This window comes from Oncorhynchus nerka, linkage group LG11, assembly GCF_034236695.1.
Source record: "Oncorhynchus nerka isolate Pitt River linkage group LG11, Oner_Uvic_2.0, whole genome shotgun sequence".
NCBI lineage: Eukaryota > Metazoa > Chordata > Actinopteri > Salmoniformes > Salmonidae > Oncorhynchus > Oncorhynchus nerka.
Window position 1 is genome coordinate 68,382,287 of NC_088406.1, and position 24,686 is coordinate 68,406,972.

A 24,686-nucleotide genomic window follows, 5' to 3' on the forward strand; every position below is an offset into this window, starting at 1 on the left:
ACCATTTTAATCATTTTAGTCAATAAGATTCTTGCTACGTAAGCTTAACTTTCTGAACACTCGAGACGTGTAGTCCACTTGTCATTCCAATCTCCTTTGCATTAGCGTAGCCTCTTGTGTAGCCTGTCAACTATGTGTTTGTCTATCCCTGTTCTCTCCTCTCTGCACAGACCATACAAACGCTCCACACCGCGTGGCCGCGGCCACCCTAATCTGGTGGTCCCAGCGCGCACGACCCACGTGGAGTTCCAGGTCTCCGGTAGCCTCTGGAACTGCCGATCTGCGGCCAACAAGGCAGAGTTCATCTCAGCCTATGCCTCCCTCCAGTCCCTCGACTTCTTGGCACTGACGGAAACATGGATCACCACAGACAACACTGCTACTCCTACTGCTCTCTCTTCGTCTGCCCACGTGTTCTCGCACACCCCGAGAGCTTCTGGTCAGCGGGGTGGTGGCACCGGGATCCTCATCTCTCCCAAGTGGTCATTCTCTCTTTCTCCCCTTACCCATCTGTCTATCGCCTCCTTTGAATTCCATGCTGTCACAGTTACCAGCCCTTTCAAGCTTAACATCCTTATCATTTATCGCCCTCCAGGTTCCCTCGGAGAGTTCATCAATGAGCTTGATGCCTTGATAAGCTCCTTTCCTGAGGACGGCTCACCTCTCACAGTTCTGGGCGACTTTAACCTCCCCACGTCTACCTTTGACTCATTCCTCTCTGCCTCCTTCTTTCCACTCCTCTCCTCTTTTGACCTCTCCCTCTCACCTTCCCCCTACTCACAAGGCAGGCAATACGCTCGACCTCATCTTTACTAGATGCTGTTCTTCCACTAACCTCATTGCAACTCCCCTCCAAGTCTCCGACCACTACCTTGTATCCTTTTCCCTCTCGCTCTCATCCAACACTTCCCACACTGCCCCTACTCGGATGGTATCGCGCCGTCCCAACCTTCGCTCTCTCTCCCCCGCTACTCTCTCCTCTTCCATCCTATCATCTCTTCCCTCTGCTCAAACCTTCTCCAACCTATCTCCTGATTCTGCCTCCTCAACCCTCCTCTCCTCCCTTTCTGCATCCTTTGACTCTCTATGTCCCCTATCCTCCAGGCCGGCTCGGTCCTCCCCTCCCGCTCCGTGGCTCAACGACTCCGAGCTCACCAGGGCTCCGGCAGCGGAAATGGAGGAAAACTCGCCTCCCTGCGGACCTGACATCCTTTCACTCCCTCCTCTCTACATTTTCCTCTTCTCTCTCTGCTGCTAAAGCCACTTTCTACCACTCTAAATTCCAAGCATCTGCCTCTAACCCTAGGAAGCTCTTTGCAACCTTCTCCTCCCTCCTGAATCCTCCTCCCCCTCCCCCCTCCCCCCTCTCTGCAGATGACTTTGTCAACCATTTTGAAAAAGAAGGTCGACGACATCCGATCCTCATTTGCTAAGTCAAACGACACCGCTGGTTCTGCTCACACTGCCCTACCCTGTGCTCTGACCTCTTTCTCCCCCCTCTCTCCAGATGAAATCTCGCGTCTTGTGACGGCCGGCCGCCCAACAACCTGCCCGCTTGACCCTATCCCCTCCTCTCTTCTCCAGACCATCTCCGGTGATCTTCTCCCTTACCTCACCTCGCTCATCAACTCATCCCTGACCGCTGGCTACGTCCCTCCCGTCTTCAAGAGAGCGAGAGTTGCACCCCTTCTGAAAAAATCTACACTCGATCCCTCCGATGTCAACAACTACAGACCAGTATCCCTTCTTTCTTTTCTCTCCAAAACTCTTGAACGTGCCGTCCTTGGCCAGCTCTCCCGCTATCTCTCTCAGAATGACCTTCTTGATCCAAATCAGTCAGGTTTCAAGACTAGTCATTCAACTGAGACTGCTCTTCTCTGTATCACGGAGGCGCTCCGCACTGCTAAAGCTAACTCTCTCTCCTCTGCTCTCATCCTTCTAGACCTATCGGCTGCCTTCGATACTGTGAACCATCAGATCCTCCTCTCCACCCTCTCCGAGTTGGGCATCTCCGGCGCGGCCCACGCTTGGATTGCGTCCTACCTGACAGGTCGCTCCTACCAGGTGGCGTGGCGAGAATCCGTCTCCACACCACGTGCTCTCACCACTGGTGTCCCCCAGGGCTCTGTTCTAGGCCCTCTCCTATTCTCGCTATACACCAAGTCACTTGGCTCTGTCATAACCTCACATGGTCTCTCCTATCATTGCTATGCAGACGACACACAATTAATCTTCTCCTTTCCCCCTTCTGATGATCAGGTGGCGAATCGCATCTCTGCATGTCTGGCAGACATATCAGTGTGGATGACGGATCACCACCTCAAGCTGAACCTCGGCAAGACGGAGCTGCTCTTCCTCCCGGGGAAGGACTGCCCGTTCCATGATCTCGCCATCACGGTTGACAACTCCATTGTGTCCTCCTCCCAGAGCGCTAAGAACCTTGGCGTGATCCTGGACAACACCCTGTCGTTCTCAACTAACATCAAGGCGGTGGCCCGTTCCTGTAGGTTCATGCTCTACAACATCCGCAGAGTACGACCCTGCCTCACACAGGAAGCGGCGCAGGTCCTAATCCAGGCACTCGTCATCTCCCGTCTGGATTACTGCAACTCGCTGTTGGCTGGGCTCCCTGCCTGTGCCATTAAACCCCTACAACTCATCCAGAACGCCACAGCCCGTCTGGTGTTCAACCTTCCCAAGTTCTCTCACGTCACCCCGCTCCTCCGCTCTCTCCACTGGCTTCCAGTTGAAGCTCGCATCCGCTACAAGACCATGGTGCTTGCCTACGGAGCTGTGAGGGGAACGGCACCTCAGTACCTCCAGGCTCTGATCAGGCCCTTACACCCAAACAAGGGCACTGCGTTCATCCACCTCTGGCCTGCTCGCCTCCCTACCACTGAGGAAGTACAGTTCCCGCTCATCCCAGTCAAAACTGTTCGCTGCTCTGGCCCCCCAATGGTGGAACAAACTCCCTCACGACGCCAGGACAGCGGAGTCAATCACCACCTTCCGGAGACACCTGAAACCCCACCTCTTTAAGGAATACCTAGGATAGGATAGAGTAATCCCTCTCACCCCCCTTAAAAGATTTAGATGCACTACTGTTCCACTGGATGTCATAAGGTGAATGCACCAATTTGTAAGTCGCTCTGGATAAGAGCGTCTGCTAAATGACTTAAATGTAAATGTAAATGTTGTCAACATCCTGGTCCTCAAATGAAACTGGCATACTTTCCTATTTATGCTATTTTTATTCTTCCGCCAGTTTTGATCCTTTATATTGGGCAGACAGACCAGCTTCCTACCTCCTCCCGCTGCCACCTGCCTCCTCCATTTTTGGAGTAATGCTGTAATCAATTGGTTGTACTCTTGGATTGAGCAGACCTTCCCGTACAATTCTGAAAGCTCCATGAAGGACATAACTTTACCATTCCAATTTTCAATATAATTTAAGAACAAAATACCCTTTTCAAAACATCTTTCCCATAAATACAGGTATTTTATCAACCAGCACATTTGAGTTCAGCCATGGTATTTGTTCTATCTTTTCAGGGGGATGAAATTGTAGCCAGCTCTGCAATGCTTGTTTGGAAAAGAGAGATACTTTGAAACAAATATTTTCAATTAATAGAAAATGAGATATGGCAATCTGCACAAAGGTAAAAAGGCCAATTTTAAACAATGGATGAGCTTTTCTTATTAATCTACTTGAGAACCATTTAGGGTTCAAGTCAAACTTTTGAATAGGTGAAGCTTTTATAGAGAGGTTTAGTGCTTTTATATTTAATAATATTAATCCACCCAATTCATATTCATTATATAGATAAGCATGCTTAATTTTGTCTGGTTTAGCGTCCTCGTTAAAGCGAAATATGTTTTGCTCATATGATTTGAAAAACGAATCAGGAGTAGGCAGCGCCATAAGTAAGTGAGTAAACAGATATGACTAAGGAGTTAATCAGGGCAATTTTTCCATAAATAGACAGGTATTTACCTCTCCATGGTTGCAGGTTCTTGTCTATTTTTGCAAGTTTTCTATTGAAATTCATTGTGGAGAGCTTATTTCTATCTTTTGTGATATGAATACCAAGTATGTCTACTTCACCATCAGCCCGTTTTATAGGTAAACTGCAGGGTAATGTAAAGGTTGTATTTATAAAGATCCAATATGTATTATTGTACATGTATCATAATGAACTTTTCTGTACTCTCTGGACTAAAACCTATCTAGATCTTCAATGAGATATTGTAGGGATCTAGCTTGCGGACTTAATATAAAACTTGAGTCATCGGCATACATGGACATCTTTGTTTTTAAGCCTTGGATTTCTAATCCTCTAAAGTTGTTATTGGATCTGATTTGAATTGCTAGCATTTCGATGGCCATAACGAATAGATATTGTGACAGCGGACACCCTTGTTTAACTCCTCTTGACAATTCAAAACTCTGAGAAGTAGCCGTTATTTACTATTTTACACCTGGGTTTGCTATATATTATTTTTTACCCATTTTATAAGAGAATCACCGAAATTGAAAAAATTCCAGGCATTTATAAATTAAATCCAGTCTTACTTTATCAAATACCTTTTCAAAATCCGCGATAAATACCAGGCCTGGCTTCTTAGATGTTTCATGATGTTCTATTATTTCTAGTAGTTGTCATATATTATCTCCAATATATCGTCCATGTAAAAAACCTGTCTAATCAGGATGAACAATACCTGGTAAAACCCTTTTAATTCTTAGTGCTATGCATTTCACTAGTATTTTTGCATCACAACTGTAAGGCGTCTGTGTGTTCCTGGTGCAGAGGAGTCAGGCGCAGGACAGCAGAGATGAATAATAAAGGTAATATTACTCAAATAATCACAATACATTAAGTAAATACTAAGCCCACACACAGGACCGAAATACATCAAACAATCACTCAAACAAACAAACACGGGGGAACAGAGGGTTAAATAATGAACAGGTAATTGGGGAATTGAAACCAGGTGTGTAAGACAAAGACAAAACAAATGCAAAATGAAAAGTGGATCGGCGATGGCTAGAAGGCCGGTGACATCGACCGCCGCCCGAACAAGGAGAGGGACCGACTTCAGCGGAAGTCGTGACAACATTGAAGTGTAAGGGGCCTACAGTTTTTTTTTTTTTATAGATATACTGGGTCTTCATATTTGCCATCTGGGTCTTGTTTTAATAATAGAGAAATCAGACCTTCCTGCTGAGTACCTGACAGACTACCATTTCTATAGGAGTAGTTAAAGCAATCTAACAATGGATCTTTTAGTATATCAAAAGAGACTTGATATACCTCTACCGGTAGGCCATCAAGCCCTGGGGTTTCTCCAGACTGAAAGGATTTAATAGCCTCAAAAAGTTCCTCTGTAATTTGGCCTTCGCACAGATCTTTCTGTATATTTGTTAATTTCACATTCTGTCTCCTTTTCAATCCTTGTCATATGAAGAGAAATTATAGATAAAACCTATCGATGCTCATTGGCCATTGGACATAAACATCACACATCAAGTTGGAAATCGCAAATTCAACAAAGAGTGGTTTGGGAGGAATCAGTGGCTAACTGCAAGCATTGCAAAGCAATCATTAGCCTGCTATGCAGTGGAGTGGCTGTATGGTCCCAAGTCTAATATTAACGTCTCTTTTCCTGGTTTAAAATTCTAAACATTCAACATTGGCCATGCTGTCAATGAAGCATGATTTGTGCCGCGTTCAAAACAACTGTTAACTCAGGAACTGAAAAACTCGGACTTTAGTGAGTTCAAGACAACTGGGAACTTGGGAAAAAATGAGCTACGACTGGGAATATACATTTTGAACTTTCATCCTACTCGCAATTGTAAATCGTGAACTCTGGCCTCTTTCTAGAGCAACGACCTGAAGATCACTGACATCATCATGATTTAACTTTTTGTCCCAGTTGTCTTGAAAGCACCATAAATCCAGAGAATGGCAGACTTTGATGACAAAGTTTGATGACAAAATTTGCCCACGAAGGACCGCCGTGCCACCTTCCTGTTCAAGTGAGCACAGCACAACAAGGTGAGTCCAAAAATGTATTGTATGCTGCTGCATAAATGATCTAATATGCCAGGGAGATATGTATACTGTAGCCAAGGAAGTAATACTAAATGTATGTTGTGTAGTAACCCATGTGCCTCACCCTAATAATTTGGTGCATTTTCACCTCTTAATTTCACCTACTGTTCTGACTTGGTGGTGCATATGTAGCCTATAACCTGTTTATGAGAAATGTAATCTTTGAATATTGTAAGAACTTTCATTGTCTGCTTATATGCCTCCTTTATTCATCCTACGGTTCTGACTTGGTGTACAGGGAGAAAACTGCAAGAACAGCCCATGTTCTGAATTCTGTCGCTGTACATTTCAAAGCGCTGAACAAAGTTACATTGACTACGTCCGTACTAGCTCACTCATTAATGTCTTAATCGAAATTACGGATTGCCTCTTATCCGCTTGTCTTCACCTTATGCCATAGTTTGTACATCTCAATTACATCTCAAATTTCAACTATGTTTTTTAAAGGCAGTAAATGAGGCTGAATTAACAGTTTTGCTGCCAGACAAGGCTCAGCTGATAGCCAGGTGTAGCAGTGGTAAGGTGTTGTGATAGCTTTACGTAGTCTCTAACAGTTTGTGGGCACCGTTTGTCACCGTTATAGTGCAATTAATGTATTGTTTAGTGTTGTGTTGTGGCTTTGCTGGTATGCATGTGTCATGTCTTTGGCTATGCTGGATTAAGTGATATGACATGCTATTCTATAAAATAGTTAATATTAATATCACCTGATTGAGCTAATCATGTAAATGTAATTAACTAGAGAGTCGGACACCACAAAATAATATTTATAGAGCGGTTATCATCCGAATAAACTCTTAAAGACCTAGTAATATTTGACATCAATAGCAGTCAATATCAATCGTCACCTTAATTCAGTCTCATCTGAAAGTTGTAAATTATTTTATCTGCACGAACCCTGGCTAACAAGTTGAATCAGCAATACAAAAATTGGGTTTTATTATTTATTTGCTAAATACCTAACTAATCACATAGAATTACACATACACATAATTAATCATAACTTGATTACAAATTGCTTCATAAAGGAAAACGTCCCTAGCGGGCGGAACAGATATGACAGCTTGTTACACAAAGGAAAAGAGGCTGGGTTTGAGTGAAGGAGCGGGAAGACTGAGGAACAAAGGGAAGAAGTTGTGCTATCGTAAATACAGTATCTTATGCATTCTAAATTACCGCCCATTTGGAAAAGGAAAATGCAATAAATATTTACTCGGAGCTGCGCTTCAGTAGGTTGGTGGTAGATGGAAGGCCGTGTTGCCAAACCGAGTCCTTTGTCCTTTGAATAATGTCTCTGGTGGTCGATTAGATACCCTGTAGTAACGTCGTTGTGTGGTAGATGGGAGACTGTCTGTTCCTTCCTAACCTGCGTTTGCAGCTGCGGTCACTAACTCAACGGCTAGGAGGTATCACTTCTATTGTGAATAAGAGTTCAAAGTTCATACCATTCGCAACCAAAGCTCACGCTGATGTTGGCTTCGTTCTGTAGTTATTATCTGAACCATTCTGACATAGGACCGTCGTCCTACCTCCCCGGCACAGGAAGTTATGTTGTCGTCAAGGCTTTATATAGGAAGGGAGAAAAGGGGTGTGTTTCATAGTTTACAAGCTATGTCTCTTCACGTGGATGGGCCACTGAGTGAGCAGCCCTATCGTATGAAAACCCACATCTCACATTTTAGAAGCTAAAATCACATTCCATCCCATCACAAATAATTTCATATTCAAACATTTAAATTGAACAACAATTTCAAGTGAATCCGATAACTCTGATGTGCACACTTTCCACTGTAGAGTTTATGTCATCTTATCATTGATGAGAATGTCTCAGATGACAACCGAACTGACATCATATTCATTAAGTACCACCGCATATGTTCAATTGTTCGGATTACCAGAATATAGTTCATTTCCCCCCAGCTACTAATGTTCCCAGAATCTCTGTGTTAACCAAGGCGTTTGCAAATGTAACCTCAGTAGGGTAGAGAGAGGAAAAAGGGGGGAAGAGGTATTTATGACTGTCAAATACCTAACCCCCAGGCCAACGTCATGACACATCCCACATTTTTTTATTGCCCCACCAAGATTTACATGCTAAAATCGACACTGGCTGTTGCTCATCTGGCCTTGGTGAACCTCATCTGTTTACTTGAAGGATGAGGCTTGAAGAGACGATTGGCTGTTTTGTATTCTAGGGACTCTAGTGAATAGACTGGACCCCAGTTTTTTGGACACGATTGTTCTGCCTGTACAGTGCAATATTTGAATTGATTTTATATTTGTAGCATATAGTGTCCAATGGCTCCATTTAAAGTAATTTGACGTTATTTGTCAGGCAGGCCATATGCATTTGTTTGGCACAGGTCAAAGCTGGCCTTGGGCTGATTTACATGTGTAAAAGGTGCAACTGGCTCATCATCATTAGGTTAATCTATATAGGTTGTTTACAGCTGGATTTCCCAAACTTGGCCCTGTGCCCCCCTGGGTGCATGTTTTTTTTGCCCTAACACTACACAGCTGATTCAAATAACCAACTCATTATCAAGCCTTGATTATTTGAATCAGCTGTGTAGTGCTATGGAAAAAAACAAGAATGTGCACCCAGGGGGAACCCCAGAACTGAGTTTGAGAAACCCTGGTTTACAGGTATGCCAGACCAAGTTTACATTGTGTTAAACTAATCTCACCTATAGGCCTACAGTGTATTGCACTGCAGTGAATGGAGTGGGGAAAGTAGAAAGTGTTACTGGGTATTTACACCTCAGTGCCCCATAAAATAACACCATATATCAATTCTACAGACCATGGTGAGTTATCCCACTTTTACTTTGGCACATAGAATAGTTTTCTCTCTATAAACCAATATGTAATTTGTATGCCTTTAGTGTATTGCATTGGGACCAATGGATTGAGTGGAGTAGAGTGTTTCTGGGCATATAGAAATTACACTCATATATATTCTACGGACACTAGTGACTAATCGCCACCCCACCTTTACGTCGGCATCTAGAATAGTTCTCTCTATAAACCAATATGTATTTCATATACAATGTATTGTATCGGGGGGGGTGGTATTTGACATTGGAACATCTTTTAAAACCCACATTTAATACAAATGTCACTTACATTTAAACAAATGGACTCATTATGTTTCATATATCATGAATAAATACAGGTTAATGACACTTTTCTACTATTACGTGGGGAACTTTTATTTAGAACGTTTCGTAAATTTCGTGACCCGGAAATAATTTGTTTTTGTGTTGCTGACGAGAGGCTGGTAGTACAGAAGAAAAAACTGCAGCTACGGAGCTAGTCAACTACTGCTTTTAGGCCACTATTTATGTTGAATCACTTCGTCCAACTTAGTCGTTGTCGATATTTGAAGTGAACGTGGTTCAATATATCCAATATACATCGCATGAGACTGTATTTATCGACTTTTAGTGCTCGCGAGCCAGTCGTTCAAAAATGTCGAGTCGCCTTGCGTTCCAGACACAGCTAGCTTCCATTATGGAGGTATTGGCCAATGCAGCCGTGGCAGAAATCTGTAAACTAGTAGACGACGATTATGCGGTTGTAAGTTTGCAAATGTCACAATGCCAAAGGGAGAACAAAGGTTTGAAGCGAAAGCTTAATCTTCTTGAGTTGAAGATGGCCCGTGGTTACGCCGAACGAAGACTACGGGAAAGCGCTATGAACAGCCGTCCCAACAGCAGAGTTCATATCAACACCAATGAGAAATTCAGAGGGTCGTCTTCATCAACTGGTAAGTAATGCCATATCTGATCTAATACTAGTTTATTTGATTACCCTGCTGATAAAGTCAATTTAAAAAAACACCCCTGGAAAATAAGTCTGGGTGACATGGCCAAAATATAATACGTTATTTTATTTTTGAGGGTATGACGATATTTGACGGTTCTGAATAATACAAGTTCTAAATATACTTTCTGGGAGGTACATACAAAAAACATGTTTTAATGGACTTTGTCCATTCTTATTGTTTTATACTGTTAAATCAAACTTTAGCCAAAAATAATAGAAGGATAACTGATAGTGAAGTAGTCATTTTTGTAGAACATTACATAGGAATCAAAGTCCTATTTTGTAGCCTCAAACTCTGGTACTCGACCAATTGTTTCCATTTGTATAGTTATTTGTTAATTTCCAGCATTTTAATCAATTCATTTCCTGCACCAACTTATAATTGTGTAACGTTTCTTGTCTTAGTATGCCTCTATTTTGTGAAACAGTAAATTCATGTGCACTCAAATCAAAACCTATTTAAATTGTTTTCCAGACCTCAATGTGTCTTCTGATGGGATTTAAGCATAGACATGGACTCAGAACATCAATTTTCGTTGTTCCTCTATGAATAATAATATTGAGAATATAAAAAAATCAAAACCGGGGAAAAAAATCTGAATTCGGGAAAATACAAAAGATCGTTTCTTAGGACTTATTGCTTAGATAAACAACTGAGGGTCTGTGGTATATGGCCAATATACTGCAGATGAGGGCTGTGCTCTGCATGACACAATGCAGAGTGCCTGGATACAGCCCTTAGCCGTCATATACCACAAACCCCCAACGTGCCTTATTGCTATTATAAACTGGTTACCAATGTTATTAGATGAGTAAAAATAAATGTTTTGTCGTACCTGTGGAATACGGTCTGATATATCACAGCTTTCAGACAATCAGCATTCAGGGCTAAAAAAAGGTTGGAGACCCCCGGGCTTACCCTTTTCCTAACCTTAACCTCATTCTCCTAACCTGCTGGGTAAGTTCTCCTAAAAATGTTGACAAGCTGTATCCCTTCTAGACAAAACTCTTGTCCACCCGTAGTTGTTGACTTGTTGTGCTAGAAAGTTAGTTAGCAGTTTTCAGTTGTTATCCATTTTTTATCGCCAGTTAGAAAATTGCTGATTGCCATAATTTTTTCGCGTCATTACTCAATTATTTAATGTAACAAATAAAACATTAAAATAGCATTATAGAAGTTAGTCAACATTTTTTACATTTTACTGCCCAGCCCGACTGGAAAACAATCAACTTGTGTGATATTGACATTTTTTCCCCCCCATTGGGGCTACAAATAGTCTTTGGGGCCACCTACACGGAGTGTACAAAACAGGAAGCTGAATTCACTGTCATGTTCGTGGAACCATTCCTGGACGATCTTATTCTTGTGGTATGGGGCATTATCCTGCTGGGAAAAAATATTCACAGATGGATACACTGCTGCAATGAAGGGATGCACCTGATTGGCAACGATGTTCAGATATCCTGTGGCATTCAAACGTTGCTACGCTTTTATCAAGGGACCCAATGTGTGCCATGAAAACACACCCCACACTATCACACGTTACATTACATTTAAGTCATTTAGCAGACGCTCTTATCCAGAGCGACTTACATCCACCACCACCAGTCTGCAATGTTGACACGCGGTATGATGGATGCATGAACTCGTGTTTTTTTTCCATACCCTAGTCCTCTCATCAATGTAAAGCAGCAGGAACCCGGGATTCATCAGACCAGGCAATGTTTTTCCACTTCTCCAGTGTCCAGTGTTTTCGTTCCTTAGCCCACTGCAACCACAGTTTCTTGTATTTTGCTGAGAGAAGTGGAACTCTATAAGGTCGTCAACCCCATTCGTGTCACGGACCAACGAGTCGCGCATTCTTTTATCGGTCTTTGGGCACCGACGTTGTAGTGGACTGTCAGTTGACTAACTGTAGCCCGTCTGTTTCTCTGCACAATTTGTGTCAGCCTCCTTTGTCCTCTTTCATCTTTTGACCACTGGCATGCCGTTGGCTGGATGTCCTTTGGGTGGTGGACCGTTCTTGACACACACGGGAAACTGTTGAGTGTGGAAAAACCCAGCAGCGTTGCAGTTCTTGACACACTCAAGTCGTTGCTCCTGGCAACTGCTACCATACCCCATTAAAGGCACTTCAATATTTTGTCTTGCCCATTCATCCTCTGAATGGCACATATACACAATCCATGTCTCAATTGTCTGAAGGCTTATAAAAATCATTTTTTAACCGGTCTCCTTACCTTCATCTACACTGATTGAAGTGGATTTAACAGGAGACATCAATTAGGGATCATAGCTTTCACCTGGATTCACCTGGTCAGTCTGTCATGGAAAGAGCATGTTCCTAATGTTTTGTACACTCACTGTATACAGTCATTGGGACCCACCTTTGTTTTGGTCATTAATATCTGACAAAGCACATCTAGGCCAATGTGACCTCGAGTCAACCTGCAATTTTTTTTTTTTTTATTAACTTTTTTTTTATCGTAGGTGGTGTCTACGACATACAGCTAGATCCCATGGGGATGTGGTCAGGAGGCCCTGGAGCCAATAATGATCACAACAGTTCCCAGATGCATCCCAACCCCATCCGAGACAAGGTGAGTTCAAGAAACCTATCCTGTAATACTGGTTGTCAATGTCTTACACTGTTCAAGAAAACAAATATGCTTGGTGGCTAACTGTTATATTCCATTATAGCAAAGTCCTACAGTACACAATGGCCCATTTGAACCATTTTGAGCACTTGGCAGCATCAGTCACCAGTAGGTCATTATCAACCATGTTGTGGTGTATATTTACGCGGTTAATTCCCGACTTTTCGATCTTCCAGTCACCAGATCTGCAGCTTGTGGAGCCTGAGTCTCTGCTGGTCAAAGAGGAGAGGATGGAGGATCCCCTTGGAGACGCGGAGGCAGACGACGTACCACTGATTGGAGAGGACGGTGAGTGTGTTAGTCCGTCTCAACTTTGTGTGCTGTGTTGCAGATACTGTAATTACTCACCCCATACATTTGATCCGCATCAAGGCTCCATTCTCACACTACTCAACCTGGCCATACCTTTAACTTGATTTAAACATGAACCTGCTTTCATTCCCTTCCTCTCTCTTCCAGGACTGGTGGAGTGTGGACCTCGTGGAGGCAGCGGTAGAACCGGCCCTGGGGACACCACATCCCATCCACCTGCTTCAGCCCATGGCCCAGAGCAGGTCAGCCAACCTCAGCACCCCGAGCAGCAGCAGCAGGGCCCCAGGAACAGGCACCGTGTGGAGGTCAGTGGCTCGGCACCTCTCCTTAAGTCTGACAGTGAACCCCAACACGCAGGACTGCTGCACCAACCCCACCCTGCTGAGCTTGATATGTACAGTGGTGATGACGACAGAGGGGACGGTCTGGGGCCGCTTGTGTCGTTCTTTAATGAGAGCAGCCAGGCAGAGACGCCTGGGGCCGGGCAGCCATCTTGTTCTTACAGCACAGTCGCCGAGGCTGCCGCGTCGTTTCAGTCCGGGCACCGCCGTCCACTTCCTGCTTCGGTCACCATCCACCGCCATCTCCCGGGGAACCGAGAGGAGGTTTTGAACATTGACTCGGAGGAGGAGGAAGGGAAGGAGCCTCTGGAGAAGTGGGGCCGCGACAGTGGAATGTCTGCAATGTTTGGGGGAGGAGGAAGGTTCCAGGGTAACCATGGCAACATGGCCGCCCCGTCACAATCTCGCTCCATCAGTGACATTGCGATGCCATCGACTTCTGACGCGAACGGGTGGGCACACGGCGGCGGGGAAAGAAACACTGGCAGCGGCAACACTGGTTTCCCCCTGACGAGGGATGGCAAGGTCCCCCACAGGACCAGTGCCCGGGAGAAACTGTTCATCTGCAACTTCTGCGGCAAGGCGTTCAACCGGCCCAAGAAAGTAGAGATCCACCTGAGGACCCACACGGGGGAGAGGCCGTTCAGATGCAACACCTGTGGGAAGATGTTCTCCGAGGCTGGCAACCTGAAGAAGCACCAGAGGGTCCATACAGGGGAGAAACCCTTCCACTGTGAGCTCTGTGGGAAAGGATTCGCCTGGATACGCAACCTCAAGACCCACCACGAGAGGAACCATCCAGACGTATATCCCCCGGACATGAGCCCTAGTTTTATCCAACCTGCACTACTGCCCACTCATATGGTCAAGTGCCACAAAGAAGAACATAGGAAAATTACGGTTGGCCCAGAACAGAGCAGCACGGCTGGCCCTTAAATGTACACTGAGGGCTAATATCAAAAACATGCATGTCAATCTCTACTGGCTCAAAGTAGAGAGATTTACTGCATCACTACTTGTCTTTGTGAGCTGTATTGACATGTTGAAAGCACCAAACTGTCCGTTCAGACAGCTAACACAGCACAGACACGCATACATACCCCAAAAGACATGCCACCAGGGGTCTCTTCACAGTCCCCAAGTCCAGAACACACTCTGGGAAATGCTCAGTACTACATAGATGGAACTCTCTTCCACATCAAGTAACTCAAGCAAGCAGTAAAATCTGATTAAAAAAATAAAAAATAAAAAAAACGGATTAAACAACACCTTATGGCACAACGCAGACTGTGAAGAGACATATGCTAACACACGCACTCTACTCAGACATGCATTGTAATATTGTAGATGTGTTATTATATTTTGTGATTTGAATAGTTTTAATCCTGTTTGGCCCCCCCTGGGCAGCAGCTAGTGGAGATCCTAATGAATATAAATTAGCTTCACCTAGGTTGGGGCGGGGGCCATAACTTACTCATTTAGTTTTTAGTGTTTAGTGTTTCTAGCCAGGAGGATTCAACCGTATGAATGATTTGACAAACTAACAAACTTAACACTGCTCTCGGGTCAGTCATCATGAACTCATGATGGAGGCCCCGATAGATGGGTACGCGTGGAAATGTTCCTGGGTATGATGGGTGGTTTTAATTATGTACATGGGACATTTCATATCAGTGGACTAAGGAAGGGTGAATATTTGACCCAAAATAATCTACCGATAAGTTATTTGTGGTAAATGTCAACCTTAAAGAGTCAATCTGGAGTGGATGATGCTGGTTAGCTTTGTGTACATATCTAAAATTGTACTGTATATCTAACACTAAAGGGGATTTTTGACATTGGACAAATTCACTTTGTAAATAAGTTATTTAATGCCAGTTTATGAATGAGTGGCAGTTTTACTATAACAATCTTTCCCCTTAAGAGTCAACATGTATTACAATGCCTCTTCTATGTTTTTCTACATATGGAACTATTATGAATAAAATACATTCCTTACACTGAGGTTTCTGTCATTATTGAAATGAATAGGCAATAGTGGTTTATATGGCGGACAAAGGAAAGTTGAATGGATTCAAACGATTGACCAATAAGAAAAGCTGTACTGGAGCTGCTTGAAAGTGTCACACAGAAACATCTCCCACCACCTGCAAGAACACTCATAAATAGTTAATATTTGTTTAATCCATATTGAGCAAGACACGTTTGTTAATCTTCCAATAAATTCTTAATGTCACTTAATATTTTAAATAAATTATATCAAATCACTCAAACCCATAAGGTCACTATAACCACAATAGTTAATTGGAGAGGTCCAATGTTAAAAGGTTCTGAGCAACAGACATCCATTCACTAATCAGATGATGCAACAAGATAAATATCAAACATCTAAACTACATAAAATACATGTTGGATACATGTAAGATGTACACAATTTATAATCATTGGTCCATAGATTTAGTCCAGTCACACAGTGTGTGATTTAGAAATGAATACGATTCATTGCATAATAGTAATTGTGATATCTAATTCCTGGTCCGTCCCTGTGTTTCCAGTCTGCAGCGGTGGAGGACAGAGACCCTGACATCCTGCTGATCAAGGTGGAGGATCTGGACCCACGGGGTGGAGGACTCAGCATCCAGGAGGGTGAGTGGAGACTACAGGGGTGGAGGGCTGGGTGCGGTGGTAGTGGTGCTAACAGCAGGACTTGGTAATCAAGGGGTTAGACCAATGACACAAGGCTACTTAGATCCCATGTAAAGACTACGCTGTTGCATCCATCCCTGCCTGTTCCAGAGCATAACGCTTTGGAAACATGTTATCATGGCATTGACATTCCCCAAGTTTAGCTCCATCGTGAGATCTCCCATTGATTTCCACAACAGCCAGTGGTGTGATTGTGACACTGTGTTCTCTTCTCAAGGGCCGGAGGAGTCCAGCAGAGACGACTACAGAGGAGGTGCATTACCCCTGGAGGCCACCCACCACAACTCACCTCCAGCCCACACCCACCACCACCCCGGGACGACCAGGCACCACACCACGGAGGTCAGCTATGGCCATGTGTCGTACGAGAACCACCCCCTTCCGCTGTGGACGAATGGGGGCAGTGGTGGTTGTGGTGACGCTAGTGTCCCAGGACCGTCCTCCCTCAACCTCTCCTACCCAGCAGGCCCAGGCATGCTGATCATGGGAGGGAGGATGGGGCCTGCTGGCTCTGAGATAGGTCAGCACAGGGGTTTCACTGTAGAAAGCTCCGGAAGCTTCTCAGGTTCTATGGGTTCTAGACAGGGGTCAGACATGGCTGGTTATGATGTCAGAATGGGGGGGTCGGACGGGGCACAGGGAGGTCAGGAGACGTACAAATGCGGTAGGAAGAAAGTGGTAAGAAAGAAGGCATACCTCTGCAAGTTCTGCGGTAAAGGGTTCTCCTCCCCGGCTAATCTAGAACCGCACCTTAGAACCCACACGGGCGAGAGGCCGTTTGGGTGCATGGTGTGCGGGAAGCACTTCTCTCAGTACTGGAACCTTAAGATCCACAAGAACGTTCACACGGGGGAGAGGCCATACGCCTGCCCGCTCTGTGGGGAACGCTTTGCCGACCCTAGCAACCTAAAGAAACACCAGAAACGACATCATCCTCAGCAGTAGTACTACAGGGGAGAGGCCGTACGCCTGCCCGCTCTGTGGGGAACGCTTTGCCGACCCTAGCAACCTAAAGAAACACCAGAAACGACATCATCCTCAGCAGTAGTACTACAACATCATCCTCAGCAGTAGTACTACAGGGGAGAGAGAAAAAATATCAGGATTAACTCTTGGCCGTTAATATAGACACTTAGTATTAGTAAAGGGGCTTAGGGAAGGGTTGTTAGTGAAATTTCTCGTGGACAGATGCTCGAGCGTCTGAAGCAATTACGCAATATTTTAATTCTGGGTGTCCGAGATTAGTGTAGTTAGGGTAATTTTGTCTTTGTCTTTTCTTTCTTATCTGATCAATTGACCTTTTGGTAATTTGATTATTTTTTCCCGGGAGTCCTATAGCTGGTGATGGTAATAGGCATATTTACAGTTGAAGTCGGAAGTTTACATACACTTAGGTTGGAGTCATTAAAACTAATTTTTCAACCACTCCACAAATTTCTTCTTAACAAACTATAGTTTTGGTAAGTCGGTTGGGACATCTACTTTGTGCATGACACAAGTAATTTTTCCAACAATTGTTTACAGATTATTTTCACTGTATCACAATTCCAGTAGGTCAGAAGTTTACATAAAGGCACAATTGACTGTGCCTTTAAACAGCTTGGAAAATTCCAGAAAATGATGTCATGGCTTTAGAAGCTTCTGATAGGCTAATTGAGATCATTTGAGTCAATTGGAGGTGTACCTGTGGATGTATTTCAAGACCTACCTTCAAACTCAGTGCCTCTTTGCTTGACATCATGGGAAAATCAAAAGAAATAAGCCAAGACCTCAGAGAAAAAATTGTAGACCTCCACAAGTCTGGTTCATCCTTGGGAGCAATTTCCAAATGTCTGAAGGTACCACGTTCATCTGTACAAGCAATAGTATGCAAGTATAAACACCATGGGACCAGGCAGCCGTCATACCGCTCAGGAAGGAGACACGTTCTGTCTCCTAGAGATGAACGTACTTTGGTGCGAAAAGTGCAAATCAATCCCAGAACAACATCAAAGGACCTTGTGAAGATGCTGGAGGAAACGGGTACAAAAGTATCTATATCCACAGTAAAACGAGACATATATCGACATAACTTGAAAGGCCGCTCAGCAAGGAAGAAGCCACTGCTCCGAAACCGCCATAAAAAAGTCAGACTATGGTTTGCAACTGCACATGGGGACAAAGATTTGACTTTTTGGAGAAATGTCCTCTCGTTATGTTTGGAGGAAGAAGGGGGAGGCTTGCAAGCCGAAGATCACCATCCCAACCGTGAAGCACGGGGGTGGCAGCATCATATTGTGGGTGTGCTTTGCTGCAGGAGGGACTGGTGCACTTCACAAAATAGATGGCTTCATGAGGAAGGACAATTATGTTGAGATATTGAAGCAACATCTCAAGACATCAGTCAGGAAGTTTAAGCTTGGTCGCAAATGGGTCTTCCAAATGGACAATGACCCCAAGCATACTCCCAATGTTGTGGCAAAATCGCTTAAGGACGACAAAGTCAAGGTATTGGAGTGGCCATCACAAAGCCCTGACCTCAATCCTATAGAAAATGTGTGGGCAGAACTGAAAAAGCATGTGCGAGCAAGGAGGCCTACTAACCTGAGTCAGTTACATCAGCTCTGTCAGGAGGAATGGGCCAAAATTCACCCAACTTCTTGTGGGAAGCTTGTGGAAGGCTACCCGAAACGTTAGACCCAAGTTAAACAATTTAAAGGCAATGCTACCAAATACTAATTGAGTGTATGTAAACTTCTGACCCACTGGGAATGTGATGAAGAAATAAAAGCTGAAATAAATCATTTTCTCTACTATTATTATGACATGTCACATTCTTTATAATAAAGTGGTGATCCTAACTGAAGACAGGGAATTTTTACTAGGATTAAATTCAGGAATTGTGAAAAACTGAGTTTAAATGTATTTGTCAAAGGTGTATGTTAACGTCTGACTTCAACTGTATTTGTTTTCTACTCACAAAGCTGTATGAAAATGATATGTGGTGAGAATAGTTCATGTTTGATTCCCCTTGTAACACCAAGGTAGAGGTTCAGCATACACCAAAAACCAGTAAATGGGTTGAAGTAACCATATTTGTTAGCAGTAAACATGTTAATATCTTGTTAGGTGATGGTACACATTTTTTGGGGGAGTCCAAAATGCTCTACGCTTGTAGGGATAAGTCTATTGTGTCACAATTCTGTGAAACTTTGATCGATGTCCTTATCTTGTAATGTTAAAAGAAGATTAAAGTGTTTTTTTTGCAAAAACGATGAATGAATTAATGTGGTTATTAACATTACATTACTCCATCACAGGACATTCAATTTCCTCAACTGTGACACAATATCAATATCTTAAAGAGCATTCATCACATCCACAATATATGCCTAAAATGGAAATCAAATAGTTACTACTTAAAGACTTTCTCCGGTACTTTTGTATACTTTTTAGCCAGTAGTTCTGAAAGTAGCACCTACGAGCCAAAAGTGGTCCTGGGAAAATTGTGTTCTACATCACAAAGATGTGTGCACCCATGTCATTGCTCTCTTTCGCTTTACTTTGTGTGCTCTCACTCAAATGGCGAGGGGCTGAATCTTATTGGTTGAAATTCAAATTGCTTGGGGGCTGGCCCACGTGGGGGTAAATGTAGGGAAAATGGCGCCACTCAGCTTCCAGAGCATGTCTTTAACAAATTTACTCATTTTAATGAATTATTATTTATTTCCACGGAAGTCAAAACGGTGAATTAGACTTTCCTAAATATATGTTTGATTTACAGTACGCTGAGTATACAACAAATTAGGAACAGCAGCTCTTTCCATGACAGACTGACCAGGTGAAGGCTATGATCCCTTATTGTTGACACCTGTCAAATCCACTTCCATCAGTGTAGCTGAAGGGGAGGAGACAGGTTAAATCATTATTTTTAAGCCTTGAGATAATTGAGACATGGATTAATTATGTCATTCAGAGGGTGATGTCACAGGAATGGAAATCTGAACATCATTACCAATCAGGCTCATCCATTCATGGCAGCAATGCATCCATCTGCGAATTGCCACAGGGCTAAGATTGTCCAGGAATGGTTCCACGAACATGACAGTGAATTCAGCTTACTGCAGTGGCCTGCCCAGTCACCAGATCTCAATCCAAGTGAGGATCTGTGGGATGAGATGGAACAAGCTATTCAGAGTAGAGATCCACTACCAGCCAACTTGACACAACTGTGGGAAGTATTGAGTCAACATGGGCCAGCATCCTTGTGGAATGCTTTCCACACCTTGTAGAGTCCATGCCTTGACACATTGAGGTTGTTCTAAAGGCAAAAGGTGGTGCAACAGAATATTACAGTAACACCTCTAAATCAAATCCAATTGTATTGCTCTCGTACACATATTTAGCAGAAGTTATCGTGGGTGTAGCGAAATGCTTATGTTTCTAGCTCCAACAGTATAGTAATACCTAACAATACAAAACAAATCATGTAAAATTCCCCAAAAGAAAAAGAAAGGGATTAAGAAATATAGAAATATTAGAACGAGTAATGTCAGAGTCCGGAATATAAATCTATATGTATATGATGGTGTGTATAGACATTATGAATAGAAAAGGTGTGTACAGCAGTAATTATATAGGATGAGCCTTGACTAGAATATAGTATATACATATGAAAGTGGGTAAAACAGTATGTAAACATGATTAAAGTGACCAGTATTCAATGACTATGTACATAGGGCAGCAGTCTCTAAGGTGCAGGGTAGAGTACTGGGTGGTAGCCGGCTAGTTACAGTGACTAAGGTTCAGGGCAGGGTACTGGGCGAAGGCCGGTTAGTGGTGACTATATAACAGTCTGATGGCCTGGAGATACAGTGGCTTGCGAAAGTATACCCCCCCCCCCCCTGGAATTAAAATACATTTTGGGGGGGTTGTATCATTTGATTTACACAACATGCCTACCACTTTGAAGATGCAACATATTTTTTATTGTGGAACAAACAAGAAATAAGACAAAAAATGTGAAAACTTGAGCGTGCATAACTATTCACCCCCCAAAGTCAATACTTTGTAGAGCCACCTTTTGCAGCAATTGCAGCTGCAAGTCTCTTGGGGTATGTCTCTATAAGCTTGGCACATCTAGCCACTGGGATTTTAGCCCATTCTTCAAGGCAAAACTGCTCCAGCTCCTTCAAGTTGGATGGTTTCCGCTGGTGTACAGCAATCTTTAAGTCATACCACAGATTCTCAATTGGATTGAGTTCTAGGCTTTGACTAGGCCATTCCAAAACATTTAAATGTTTCCCCTTAAACCACTCGAGTGTTGCTTTAGTAGTATGTTTAGGGTCATTGTCCTGCTGGAAGGTGAACCTCCGTCCCAGTCTCAAATCTCTGGAAGACTGAAATAGGTTTCCCTCAAGAATTTCCATGTATTTAATGCCATCCATCATTCCTTCAATTCTGACCAGTTTCCCAATCCCTGCCGATGAAAAACATCCCCACAGCATGATGCTGCCACCACCATGCTTCACTGTGGGGATGGTGTTCACGGTGTGATGAGAGGTGTTGGGTTTGCGCCAGATATAGTGCTTTCCTTGATGTCCAAAAAAACTCAATTTTTTGTCTCCACTGACCCAGAATACCTTCTTCCATATGTTTGAGTCTCGCACATGCCTTTTAGTGAACACCAAACGGGCTTTTTTTCTGGCCACTCTTCCGTAAGGCCCAGCTCTGTGGAGTATATGGCTTAAAGTGGTCCTATGGACAGATACTCCAATCTCCGCTGTGAAGCTTTGCAGCTCCTTCAGGGTTATCTTTGGTCTCTTTGTTGCCTCTCTGATTAATACTCTCCTTGCCTGGTCTGTGAGTTTTGGTAGGCGGCCCTCTCATGGCAGGTTTGTTGTGGTACCATATTCTTTCAATTTGAAAATAATATGGATTTAATGGTGCTCCGTGCGATGTTCAAAGTTTCTGATATCTTTTTATAACACAACCCTGATCTGTACTTCTCCACAACTTTGTCCCTGACCTGTTTGGAGAGCTTATTGGTCTTCATGGTGCCACTTGCTTGGTGGTGTTGCAGACTCTGGGGCCTTTCAGAACAGGTGTATATATATTGAGACCATGTGAAAGATCATGTGACACTTAGATTGCACACGGGTAGACTTTATTTAACTAATTATGTGACTGCTGAATGTTACAAGTTGTAATGCAAATTACAGGTTGTAATGCAACAGAATATAGAATGTCTCCGCCATCTAGATGGTAGTGGGGTGAACAGGCCGTGGCTTGGGTGGCTGAGGTCCTTGATGATCTTCTTGGCCTTCCTGTGACACTGTGTGCTGTAGGTGTCCTGGAGGGCAGGCAGTGTGCCCTCGGTGATGCGTTGGACTGATCGCTATCTATCTAGTGTTTAGTTTATCTCATAGGCTCTTTCTCCTCTCTTCTTCCTAGCCTGCAGCTCCTGAATCAACTCCATCAACACTAAGACTGGGACAGAACCTGGGAAGTATCACAGCAACAGGAGGACCTGACCTGGCAGCAGAATGTAAGTGGAGAATGAAAATAAACCAGGAATGCATGACAACCGTGTCGGCGCCCACCAGACAGTGTCACTGAGCAACTCACTTATATTAGTTTACTAAAAGCTATTTTCTTAATGAGGGAAACGAGGCCAGTTCTGACCCCTGTTAAGTTGAATGCACTAACTGTAAGTCGCCTTGGATAAGAGTGTCTGCTAAATCAGGGTCCTGATCAGGGTCCCTTGGGTGCACTTTTTGGTTTTCCCCTAGCACTACACAGCTGTTTCAAATAGTCAACGCTTGATGATGAGTTGGTTATTTGAATCAAGGGCAAAAACCAGAACGTGCATCCGGGGTTTGGGTGAGTTTGGGAAACCATTCCTCAAATGTACATGTAAAAGACTTCTCTAGCTTATCATCCTTTACCATGTCTTTAAACTCAGATTGAGCGTCTGAACTAGTATTTAAAATAAACATGCACCTTTTCTATGATCCTTATCCAGGTACTGGGGAGTCCTCAAGACCCACACTTCCCGCCCCTACCTCACAAAAATGTATTGGAACCACCAGTCCCGCAGCGAGCCTAGGTAATAAAGCCAATATGCCCAAGGGAGCGCCAGACAACACAACTCCAACCCAGACCACACAGCAGCTCAGCAAGCAGAGAGCAGCCAACACGCTAGGCTCTGAGTACTCAATGTTTGAGCTGGAGACCTTCTTCACTCGCTGGGCCCCAGACACATCGACATCAACATCGCCCTCCGGTGGTCCCTCGTGCTCCTACACCGACGACACTACGGACACTGACCCAGACTGCCTCATTGTCGACCCAGAGCCTCAGCCCCAGCTCCCCTCAGCGACTGTCAGGCCCACAGGGGAGGGTGTGCCTTTCTCTGGGCATCAGGGAGTTCAAGCAGCCACTCTGGGTGTGGGTGGGGGCATCCAGGGGCATCCCACATGGAGCAGGGCAGCCATTTTGAGAGCATCTCAACAAGCACATCAGCGGCAGCTTCAACGACGCCTCAGAGCACAGCAGCTACAACAGACTCACCTAGAAAACCCAACTACCTCCACCACCAACAGTACAAGTACCGGTATGTCTTCCCAATCCCTTCACTCCCTGGTAGGTCTACCGCCAGGGAGAGGGGCCACGGCCAAAGGCTTTGCCCACATCGAGGTGACCCTGGCTGGGCAGCAGGCAGCCCAGCTGGCCCAGCAGCACTGCGATGCGGCCGGGAGGAGAAAGAGCTACGTGTGCCGAGCCTGCGGTAAGGCCTTCACCGGTCAGTCCAACCTGGAGGCTCACCAGAGGGTACACACAGGGGAGAAGCCGTTCAGGTGTGCCACCTGTGGGAAGATGTTCTCTGAGGCTGGCAACCTGAAGAAGCACCAGAGGGTCCATACGGGGGAGAAACCCTTTGCCTGTAGCCACTGTGGGAAGCGCTTCGCCTGGATATGCAACCTCAAGACGCACCAGCAGTCAGTCTGTGGAGATGGGGGAGGAGGGGTGTGAGGCATAGAATTAGAATCAGTAGGCTGGATGGACATGGTTATAACATCTGCAATAGAATATTGCTGACACAGACACCAATGGGAATTCCTTCTAATTGTAATAATGTGAGACGACAATCCCCCAAACCTCCAAAACAAACACTACAATATAAAGGAAATGTAGAAGGGATTAGCGGAAAGTTGTCTTTACAGGTGACACTTTTTCCCTTTGTTCAACTCCAGATCGTTGTTACAGTAGTTAAAGTAAGGGGCTTGTAATTGTATGGCCGACACACTATGTTAGGCGATTATTAGATAAAGTATCTTTATTTGAAACTGAAATGTGGAATTAATATCGAATATCATGTGCATATTATATGAACAAATGTGTTCCAAGACATGTATTTTTTATATTATTAGGGTAGATCTTTTTTTTATTTGCAAGATTTAACATGTACTAAATATGTGTCATGCAATAGCAAGTAATGTGTCCATAGACAGTGACATCAAAATAAACATATTTTCTTAACACAAAAAGGTAGTAATTGGTACCAAATATTCACATCGAAAATGAACTATTCTGTTATTTTGTGAGACCAGCAGGTTGGTTTGAAAACCAGTTTTTGTTAGTGGGTCTACAGTCATTGTGTAATATTAAATGCTACTGTAATGTGGCAACGCGCCACAACTAATTAATTTTATTTTCAAACTTTCCCACCGTCCTTTCAAAA

At 43.9% G+C, this 24,686-nt stretch overlaps 1 protein-coding gene across 3 annotated transcripts; it reads left to right on the forward strand.

Moving 5' to 3' along the window:
- Nucleotides 1-8,683: 8,683 nt before the first annotated feature.
- LOC115137479 (Krueppel-like factor luna) lies at nucleotides 8,684-24,657 on the forward strand. Of its 3 annotated transcripts, none has more exons than XM_029673794.2 (8): nucleotides 8,684-8,765; nucleotides 12,439-12,548; nucleotides 12,782-12,893; nucleotides 13,065-13,222; nucleotides 15,814-15,904; nucleotides 16,182-16,306; nucleotides 22,397-22,490; nucleotides 22,968-24,657. In XM_029673794.2, the coding sequence occupies exons 2-8, from the start codon at nucleotides 12,468-12,470 to the stop codon at nucleotides 23,975-23,977; spliced, it is 1,671 nt and encodes a 556-aa protein (XP_029529654.2). In that variant the 5' UTR covers nucleotides 8,684-8,765; nucleotides 12,439-12,467; the 3' UTR covers nucleotides 23,978-24,657. The 3 variants fall into 3 exon arrangements, with proteins under 3 accessions (XP_029529654.2, XP_029529653.2, XP_029529652.2); XM_029673793.2 differs by lacking the exon at nucleotides 8,684-8,765 and adding an exon at nucleotides 8,772-8,926; XM_029673792.2 differs by lacking the exon at nucleotides 8,684-8,765 and adding an exon at nucleotides 9,366-9,888.
- Nucleotides 24,658-24,686: the final 29 nt, after the last annotated feature.